This window comes from Mus caroli, chromosome 7 (assembly GCF_900094665.2).
Source record: "Mus caroli chromosome 7, CAROLI_EIJ_v1.1, whole genome shotgun sequence".
NCBI classification, from domain to species: domain Eukaryota; kingdom Metazoa; phylum Chordata; class Mammalia; order Rodentia; family Muridae; genus Mus; species Mus caroli.
In genome coordinates, this window is record NC_034576.1 from 105,543,498 (window position 1) to 105,554,264 (window position 10,767).

General features: G+C 36.7%; 1 protein-coding gene across 1 annotated transcript; it reads left to right on the forward strand.

Annotated features, from left to right (window-relative positions):
• The first annotated feature begins 9,402 nt into the window (after positions 1–9,402).
• Positions 9,403–10,353, forward strand: LOC110299133 (olfactory receptor 51F2). Its single transcript, XM_021168755.1, has one exon. It carries the CDS (start codon positions 9,403–9,405, stop codon positions 10,351–10,353), a length of 951 nt encoding a protein of 316 aa, XP_021024414.1.
• Positions 10,354–10,767: the final 414 nt, after the last annotated feature.

Consider the following 10,767-nt stretch of genomic DNA (forward strand, 5'->3'; position numbering starts at 1 on the left):
TCCCTAACTAATGCAGTCTCTGGTCCCGCGTGCAATTGGATTGGAGCAGAAGCTGTGCTCCACTCACCAGAAGTCTTAAGATCCTGTGGAGGGTGTTGTGGGTAGCTGGCGAGTGTCAGCCGACCCTGCGTCCCAGCTGCCCNGGTGCTTTTCTGACTGGAAGAGGGTTGTCCTTTATTTCTGTGTTGAGACATTTGGGCAATGATAGCTCATGTGGAAAGAAGCATGAAATAAGGGATCGTAATAATTTATTCTCATATTAGCTTTGGTTATTTAGCAAAGTTCACTTTGATTCTAGCCTAAGGAAAAAGACAAAACATCTGTGTATTAACAATTATACATAGTATATTTAATAAAAATCTTAGAGCATGAATATCTTATGCTTTATGAGTAATCCATTCTTTTACTTCTTTTGTTCTGGTAGTTGAAATGGTGATTTATTAACTTCATTATTTCTTCTGTGTTTATCAGTTAGCCTTATAATATAAAGAATAGCTGCCCCTTCTCCCTTTTATTATTATTATTATTATTATTATTATTATTATTTATTATTATTTTACAGTCCATTTGCTACCCATCCTGGTCTGCTTTCCCATAGTTCCGCATCCCAATCTTCCTTCCATCTGTCTCTAAGAGGATGTCCTCACCTGGCAGACCTCCCCACTCAAGCCTCAAGTCTCTCAAGGGTTAGGAACATCTTCTCTCACTGAGGCAAGAGCAGGCAGTCCTCCGCTGAATATCTGTTAGGGCCTTGGGCCAGTCTGTGTTTGCTGCCTGGTTGGTGGCTCATTCTCTGGGAGTTCCTTGGGGTCCAGGTTAGTTGAGACTGCTGGTCTTCCTATGGGGTCTCTCTCTTCCTCAGTTTTTCCAGCCTTTACCTAATTAAACCACAGGGGTCACTGACTTCACTCCATTGGTTTGGTGTAAGTATCAGTTTGCTGTAAGCAGCTGTCTCAGTCAGCTGCTTGATGGGCCTCATGAAGGACAACCATGCTAGGCTCCTGTCTGCAATCAGCATCAGTAATAGTGCCAGTCCTTGGGTCCTACCCTTGAAATAGATCCCAAGTTGGGATGGTCACTGGACCACCTTTCCTCAGTCTCTTCTCCATTTCTGCCCCTGTAGTTCTTTCAGATAGAAACAATTCTGGGTTGGAGTTTTTTTACTGTGGGATGGCAACCCCATCCCTCCATTTGATGCCCTGTCTTTCTACTGGAGGTGGATTCTACAATTCCCTCTCCCCACTGTTGGTCATTTGATCTAAGGTCCCTCCCTTTGAGTCCTGAGATTCTCTTACCTCCCAGGTCTCTGGTACATTCTAGAGGGTTCTCCCATCTCTCACCCACCCCCCAGGTTGCATATTTCCATTCATTCTGCTGGCCTTCAGGGCTTCTCTATTATCCCTCCCACAATACCTAATCTCCCCCTCCTTTCTTCTCTCTTCCCTCTCCCACCCAGGTCCTCCTTCTCTCTGCCTACAGTGACTAAATTCTGTTTAAATCAGTGACTTTCTCTGTCTTGGTGCAAAAGTAGGCACCGACAACATGTTAGTACCTGGATGCAGCTATATTCTGGAACATATTTTCTTACACAAACTTCAACTTGGCTTTGATTTGCCAACTAGTTTTTTCCAGGATGTACTGGATGGTAAATTACACAAGAAGATGACTTCAAACCTGACACTTCACCTAGCACATCCTTTCTTGATAAAGAGAAAGTTCAGTAAATATATGGAGAACAAAATATCAAGTCAAGATAAATATTCAGATGCAATTGATCCAATAACTGATTATCAATATTACCAATTAGAAGCTTTCCTCTTAGAATCCTCCAATCCCTACTTGAGCTATGCTCACTAGAGTTAAGGCCATATCTCACGCTAGAGGAATTTATTGCATGCCAGCTTTTATATGTTCTTGCTTAGTGCTGCTTGTTTCTTAATGTCTGAGCTTTACAAGAACTGCAGCTTGTCATGAAAACTTTAGTACATAGCTGACATGTGACTTAGTTCTTACCCAATGTCTATTCTCTTAGTCTTTGCTGCCCTGTGTTTGTATTTGAGAGTCTCACATTTCACCTCATTCATAAGAGAAACCTTCAGGTGAAAACAGTATCCTTATTGTCTCTTTGAAAAGATGTTTTCAGTCTAACAAATGTTTCATTTCATAGGCCTCAAGAATCCTAAAAAGGCTTCTTCAAGATGAGACAGATCTCATTTTTCTTAGTCTCCCTCATGTATAAAGGCTGAAAGCAGTGGGGCTCAGACTTTGGAAGTCTTCACTATACCACAAAGCTTACCAACCTTCTTAGCTAATCACCATGAGATTGCCCAAATATGCCTATGAACTCTACAGTGACAATTCAGATAAGCACATCACCTCGAGGTCAGGGCCTCTGCTTTGCTTCTGTTTACCAGGTTCAATCTCCTCAAATAGTACCACATTTTCTAAACAACAGGGGATGCACTTACTTACCCCTGGCCATCGTATGCCACTCTTGGTTTATAGGAACAGCCATCAAGATTAAGAATGATTTGAACAAGAATATTTAGATTATATTTATTTTGGCCCCCAGGCACTTAACTTTATTGATTCTTTGCACTTTCCAATGTGCCCTAGTTATAACTAAGTAACTGTTGGGAAAGGATTATTAGATTTTGATATACTAATTAAAGCTCCTTTAAATTGTTTGTTTAACTATGAAAAACTTCTTTCCTTCCTTCCTTCTTTTTCTTCTTTCTTTCCTATCTCCCCCTACCACCCCAATAGGGTCTGGTTTTATATTATGTAACCTAGTTGGCCTCATAAACCAGAACACTGGGATTTTAGGGATGTACAACCATTGACTTTCTATTGGCTTCTTTCCATTAGTCTTAGTAGGGGACTCATTTTACACAATTTTATATTGTCCAACTTAACTGGGCATCTAGTTTTCCTCTATCTAATTTTTTTTCAGATACAGAACACCCATATTAAGAGACATGTCTTTCTTATTCTATTCTGTTTGCTCTGACTATAATCTCAATGTTCATTTATTAAAGAAACAATAGAATAATGGAAATGACATAAGAGCTATATTTGAGTTGGGAGATGTGGTCCTCAACAGGTGTCTGTTTTCTCTCAACTTCTTCATGTTCTACAGTTTGTCATCATCACTTTTGGAAATCTCTCTCTGTTTCCCTTTTGTTCTTAGGACCTGAACACATGGAGAGTTTTGAGTACAAGCAATACTTAATAGACAGGTGTTTGCTGATCCTTTGTCATTTTTGTTGCATGTGAAAGAATTGCATTATGAAGAGAACAGTTTATCATTTTGCTTTGGTTTGAGACATGGAGCTGTGCATTTCTTAGACAATAGAAAAAGAACATATAATTTTCCTCTTGCCCAACACTCATTGTTACTCTATTCTACAAAATACATTATTCTTATTTTTACAGGATACAACCATTATTAGCATACTACATAATACTACACATAGAAGATGAAATAAAGTTATATGCTTATGAAACATTAGTGCAGGATGATGAACTTTTGAATCTCACTCTGTAATATCTGAACCTAAGTGTAGAGCATGTGAGGTCACAATCAGCTTGTTGCTAGAGAGTTTCTGCGAGGACATCTCTGAACAAGCTGACTATGACTAAAGAATTTCTTATACGCTCCTGGGATTCAGCCTTGTTTAGAGATCTCATGTTGGGATCTATTTAAAGAACTGTGTGGTCTGTCTGTTCCCCCAAGAAATGGTTCTTTTCCTCTTTCTATATTCAAACTGCCCTACATTCACAATGACTCCAATGACTCCCTGTGAGACTAGAAGCTAAATCTGGAAGTATTAACCCCTAACTTTCCTCTCTTGTCTGTATACAGGAGCACAAAGACAGGTTTAATTGAATGCATGAAGGTGTATTGCTGCAATTGCATAAAACTTATCCTTATACTTACATTTTCTGTTAAATTATTTATTGCTCTCATTTTAGGCATATTGTGTGCAACATAAATAATCATTGATACTTCATATATGTTTATGCATGAATAGGAGAGGTATTTCTATAAACATGAACCTGTACGTGAGCACATATGTATATATGCACAAATGATGATAACTATTTGTTTTAGGTATGTGTAATTAATATAACATCATCATTCTATGAGTTCAGGGTTATCAAATGCAGAGGCTTTGTGAAAGTACATGCTTTTTTACATTCCTTATGGTACAAAATGGCATATCATGATGTATACTTATGATGGACTTAAGTATGTGGTATTATTTTGAAATAGGGCCAAAATGATAATTGTGGTTAGATAAAACCCTAGTAGAGTATGATTAATTCCTAGCCCAATATGACCAAAATCCTTATCTAATTAAAACCATATATGTATGTGTGTGTGTGTATGTGTACATTTTACTGTGTATGTAAAACAAAACTACCAAACTAACAGCCATAAGATTTATCAAGAAAATAGCATATATCCACACACTCTACAAAACATTAGAGAGCCAAAATTGTAGATCTTCATTGGGTTCCTCCCCTCAGAGATGAGGGAGCTCCACAGAAGAGGTGGAGGAAGACTTGTAGGAGTCAGAGAAGTCAAGGACACTAGATGAATATGACCCACAAATAAAACTAAATGGGACTCATAGTAGCTCACAATTTTGACTCTTTAATACTTTGCTGTGGGTCTCTCCATATACTCCCATCATCTGGCAGAAGAAGCATTTCTGGAAGAACTTGAGAATATAAAAGGCAATAACTACAAGAAGAAAATAGAGAACCAACAATGGACTTCAGTAAGAGAAAAAAATGTCCAATTATAAAACTGAAAATTCAAAATGCAGAATAATCATAATAAAACTGTCTGACAGAGAAAGACCCATGATCTACTCATGGAAAAAAAGAAAACTTATCAGATGCATAAGAAACTTGCTTAGGTAGGACTTTCACAAAGAGAGGTATGTGAATGGCTAACTCATATATGAAAATATGCACAACACCATTCTTCATTAGAAAAATGAAAACAGATGACAATGAGAAGCCAATGGAGAACCATCAATGAACATAAAAAAATCTATCAATCACAGATTGTCCTTTTAAAATTTACTCAAGAGAACACACACATTGTACCAAGAATAGAAAGAAAGACCTGAGAAAAAAGGTATACCTAGGAATAGTATTTTGTAACATTTTAAATAATTTGTCTGAACATATTTATGCATTTATCTAAATTATGGGCTAAGACTACTTAATCTGTGTTATCAAGAGAGCCAGTAGCCATGCCCACTACATTAACCTAAGCCTAGAAAATAAAATAAAGCTCACAATTTAACCTGCAGATTTTTATAGTTTCAAAATAAATATAAACATAATAGAAAAATAATAGAAGGTTTGTACAAGCAACATTAAAGAGAATTTATTTTTTCTATACATTTTTTCTCTGAAGCAAATTAAAATCTGGGGCAGGTGTTGCAATGAATAACTAAGTATCTAATACGTTGAGTCCATGATAAGCAAGCATGAGTGACAGGGACTCAGAAACCCCAACTCAGTAACCACAGGTGTGAAATTGACATGGCCTATAATCTGTAGTGTGTTAGAATCCTGCACACTGTATGACCTCAACGCTGAAGAGATGTCAGAAACTCAGACCACTGGCCGCAGTTTCAGCTGTGAATCACGATTTTCATATTAACAAGATATTGATATGAGAGTCATGATTTTCCAAGATTTAACTTTCTTTATTAACAAATATAGTCATAGGTCTTCAGTGAGATACTGAAGAAAGCTCTTCCTTTTTTGTATCTACAATTTAAATTTCTAAGAAAAAATTTGGTTTCAGAAGATGGTCCAAATAAATGTAAACAAAATTTACATAACAATGAGCAACTGAGTCATTGTATGAGTGTTAGCTTTCTTGTCACTCCTAGATGGCTTGGGCCATTTTTTTCTGGTCACATGGCTAACTCTGTTTTAGTTATTAGTTATATTTCAAAAATGTTTTTTGGTTTTTGAGAATGATCTTTTCTAACCTTGACTGTTCTCTAACCAAGGATGGACCCTGACTCCTAATTCTCTTGACTTTGTCTCCTAAGTGGCTGGGGTTACAGGTGGGCACAACTTGATGAATTCCAGTGTCAACTGAAGTTTAATGGTATTTCAGGCAGAAGTTAATTTCTTTTCACACTTGAATAACTTAAACAGAAATGTAAGATAGTAGCTATGAGGATGAGTACTAGTTTATATGTATTGTTATATTTTGGTTTGGTAGTTCACTTCAGTAAGAACAGAAAAGGGAAAGAGGGAAGTTCATGATGGTTCATTCTCTGAACTCTATAAAAATTATAATCTAAAGATCATGGACAAGTAAAGACCACCTATATTTAAACCTAATGTGGAGATATTAAAATGAAAGGAAGAAGTAATAGGAATTTTAACCTGCTTAGTACAGTGTGAGGAGGCACCTATCTAATTTTCCTCATTATACCTGGTTGGAATCCCATGGGCCTTTTGGCAGCAGGTTTGAAGTACATGCTGGGATATTTATTAGAGGGTCAGATCCGTGAACTACCAGAGCAACCATCACATACATGAATTTGATCTGGCAGAAAGTGAAAATGCACCGGTCCTTTTGTTGGTAAAACACTAGGACCAGGTAAGGTACTAAGACCCTTATGACAAAGCCCATGAAATAGACTGCTGAGGTAAACTTGAGGGTGGGACAAAGCAAAGGTGCACACAAGTGGGAAGGAATTGCTTAGAGCAGAAGGACCACAGGTCAGGGGTGTCTCAGCAGGAAGATGGCAGGCATGCTTCTTTCCAGGAGACGAGATCAAAGCCAGGGAGAGCAGACAGAATTATTTTGATTCAATGCAGTCCTAAAAGTGACCCTCACCATGTCTTTATTTCTTCCTCACTTTTCATTTAGCTTTAAAATTGGGGTCATTTCTGTATCTCTCCTCTCTTTGTTAGGAAGTAAGCTCTCCAACAGGTTTGTATTGACATCAGCTCTAGTCTTAGGAACAAATACATGTATTTGTTGCTATGGCTTTATGAACCTAACTCCCTCACCCTCAATTAGATACAATTCAGTTTATTGCAAATTAGTGTGCTATCTTCCCCATAGATTGCATTTTTTATGCTAACTGAGACTGAGATCAAATTTCATATTTTCTTTTATTATTACCTGTCATTTTATATCAAAATTGCTACATCATACATACATGCATACACTTTTAGACCATTTCATCATATTTAAAGATACATTTATTTAACTATATGTATTGCTTTTATTGTCTTTTAGTTAGTTTTCTGGATGAGTTTTTTTAAAGTTCACTTATATTGGCTTTATTGCTGATGAATGTGTTTCAACTTTTTACTGATTATTTTGATTTTTATGTAATAATTTCCTGTTTTTATATTGACCACTTGAATAATTAATACTTATTTTCTAATAAATTTATAATGCTTAGGCTATAATTTGCACTTAAATGCTGATATGTAATTTTCTTACTCTTATGCAGTTTAAGCTTTCATTTCCCTAAATCACTTAGTTTTTCTGGTATGTATAAAATACTTATTAATAATAGTAGTTGTTGCTGGTTTGGGGGCATTCCATCTTACACTAATATGCTAGCATTATCCTGAGAAATCAATAAGCTACAAATATTTGTAAGATAATTTAGTAGTTCATGTTAGATTGTATGAACATTTATAGTAGATATTGTATTTAGGGAAAGCTGAGGTAGATCTAGAAAGAAATATTAAAGTTTGAATAAAAGAGTTTTGATAATTGATTGGAAATAGTGTCAGTTAAATAAATAAGATATAACAGTGAAGTTTCTGTTATAATAACAATATATGATTATATTGTATTTATATGGTTAAAACAGTAACAGAGGAAAGTTATGGAGTATGACAGAGTGATAGAGTCCATAGCATATAGTATTACTTCTACCTACTAGAAGCCACACAATTTTACTCAAATAACCTTTATTTTCATGTTTAGATTCAGGCAACCAGAATTGTAATTTCAATATTTACTTGAAAATTGTCATTCTGTAGAAGAAACAGATGTCATGAAAGTAGGCAGGGATCTTTTTAGAAATGACTGGACAGTAGGCAGACTTTTTAGAAATGACTTGACAGTAGGCAGACTTTTTAGAAATGACTGGACAGTAGGCAGAGGATTGATATCAGAAAGGCAAAGCTGCAGAATACAATTACAAAAAGAAAGAAGGAGTCTACCACCTGGAAATACCTAATAAAGACAAGTTTCCAAAGAGGATGGGGAGGGAAATTTTCTTGGAATAATCATCAGCAACATACACTAAGAATTTGATGGTCACTAAAGTGAGCCAATGGATTTATGATCTGCTGTTAAAAGTGTAGCCTGGATGTCTTGGCACACAAGGGAGCATTTATACTAAAGTCACTTCCCAGAAAAACCAAAAAGTGCTTCATACAATATTTGACACATAGAAATCTACACTCGAAGAGCCATATTGATTACAGTGTATCTCTGGGAAAGAACAGATTTGAAAGCTGTTCATCAGGAGCTGTCATCCTGGATGGCAGGCAGACTCCTCCTATGTGTTTCCATCCTCCACAGAGTAGGCGGCATTAGGCTCAGATATAGACATTTCAGATACTCTGTTGCCTAGCTGTATACTTCTAGGAGAGTTGCTTGGTCACACCTGTACACATAAGAGAAAGAGAGGGCAGAGAGTTTTATATTCTTGAACAGTTATGATAATTGGATGGATACAGATAAGAATACAGTTACATCTACCACATTGTATACGGTCTGAGTACAACACTTATCTGGATTTCAGTAGCATCCTGTGCTATTATTTGTTATAAGACAGACTTTATTGTGCGAAAAATAATGACAAGGATTTCTTTCTTCTTTCCTTCCTCTCTTCATCCCTTCCCTCCCTTCCTTCTCCATTTCCTTTGCTCTTTCTCCTTCTCTCTTTACATTCCTGCTTTCTTCTTTCTTTTTCTTTCTTTCTTTCTTTCTTTCTTTCTTTCTTTCTTTCTTTCTTTCTTTCTTTCTTTCTTTCTTTCTTTCTCTCCTTCTCTCTTTCTCCCCTTCTCTCTCTCTCTCCCTCTCTTTCTTTCTTTCTTTCTTTCTTTCTTTCTTTCTTTCTTTCTTTCTTTCTTTCTTTCTTTCTTTCTTTCTTCCTCTCTCTCTCTTTCTTTTGTTCTTTCCTTCTTTCTTATTTTTTCTCAGATTGATGTTTTCTCTCAGCAAGAAGCAGAAGCCTACATTTCTAGTATATAAACAAATATTTAAAAAATTTTAAGAATTATCAGTATTGACTAAGTGCTAGAGAGATGTTTATAAAATAAGATCTATGCATTGTTATATTCAATTATCTGATTGCCCTTCTTTTTCCAGACTTCACTATGCTCATCCTCAATAATACCCATTCCCAGCTTCCGACCTTCCTCCTCACTGGTATCCCAGGCCTGAGAGCAGCTCAGGTCTGGATCTCCATTCCCTTTTGTCTCCTTTACGTAATTGCCCTTTCTGGGAACAGCATGATCCTGCTGGTGATCATTCGTGAGCAGAGCCTCCATGAGCCTATGTACTATTTTCTCTCTATGCTCTCCATCACAGACTTGAGCTTGTCTCTCTGCACACTTTCCACTACCCTTGGTGTCCTCTGGTTTGAAGCTCGAGAGATCAATTTAAATGCGTGTATTGCCCAGATGTTCTTTCTCCATGGGTTTACTTTCATGGAATCTGGAGTTCTGCTGGCCATGGCCTTTGATCGTTTTGTGGCTATCTGTGATCCACTAAGATATACCACTATTCTTACCAATGCCAGGATTGCCCAGATTGGCACAATTGTGTTGATAAGGAGTGTTGCCATCATGTTGCCAGTTGTGCTCTTTGTCAAGAGGTTGTCCTTCTGCAGTTCTCTGGTTCTTTCACATTCATACTGCTACCATGTAGATGTCATCCAGCTCTCATGTACAGACAACAGAATCAATAGCGTTCTTGGTCTGTTTGCAATATTCTCTACTACAGGGTTTGACTGCCCTTGCATCTTGCTGTCCTATGTACTGATAATCCGATCTGTGCTCAGCATCGCTTCCTCCGATGAGCGACAGAAAGCCTTCAATACATGCATATCCCACATCAGTGCTGTTGCCATCTTCTACATTCCTCTCATCAGCTTGTCTCTTGTACGCCGCTATGGCCATTCAGCACCTGCCTTTGTCCACACCATCATGGCCAACGTCTTCCTGCTCATCCCTCCTGTGCTCAACCCTATAATCTACAGTGTGAAGACAAAGCAGATTCGAAAGGCTATTATCAAGGTGTTAAATCAGAAACAAAACCAACTTTAATCATGATCTCAGTAGAAAGGAACATTTATAAATAAATGATTTTGTAGAATTGGGTAATTTTAAGATGTCAAGTTATGGAACTTCTAGGTTGTATGATAATTGCTTACTAAGTTTCTCTGTCAGTAAATTCATATTAATGCCATTTAAATAATTATTTCATTTTCATGCCCAGCTTTTTTTTGATCAGTTCTATTTTTAATAACACACAAAAATATTTTAATTAGTTGTATATGTTTTACTCAAAACCTTTTAATTCTCTGACTGCTTCCTAAATTATTATTGGTTAAATCCTAAAACACATACTAGCAATTTGACTTCAAGTCTTGAATCAGTCAATATATCTTGTCTTTTATTTTACGGTAAAGAAAATACAGATGTAGACAAAATCTGAGAGTTTTCTCAGTTGATAATTGT

Bases quoted from the DNA above. Each gene is read 5' to 3' on its own strand.
- LOC110299133 (XM_021168755.1), top strand. From the start codon at position 9,403: ATGCTCATCCTCAATAATACCCATTCCCAGCTTCCGACCTTCCTCCTC.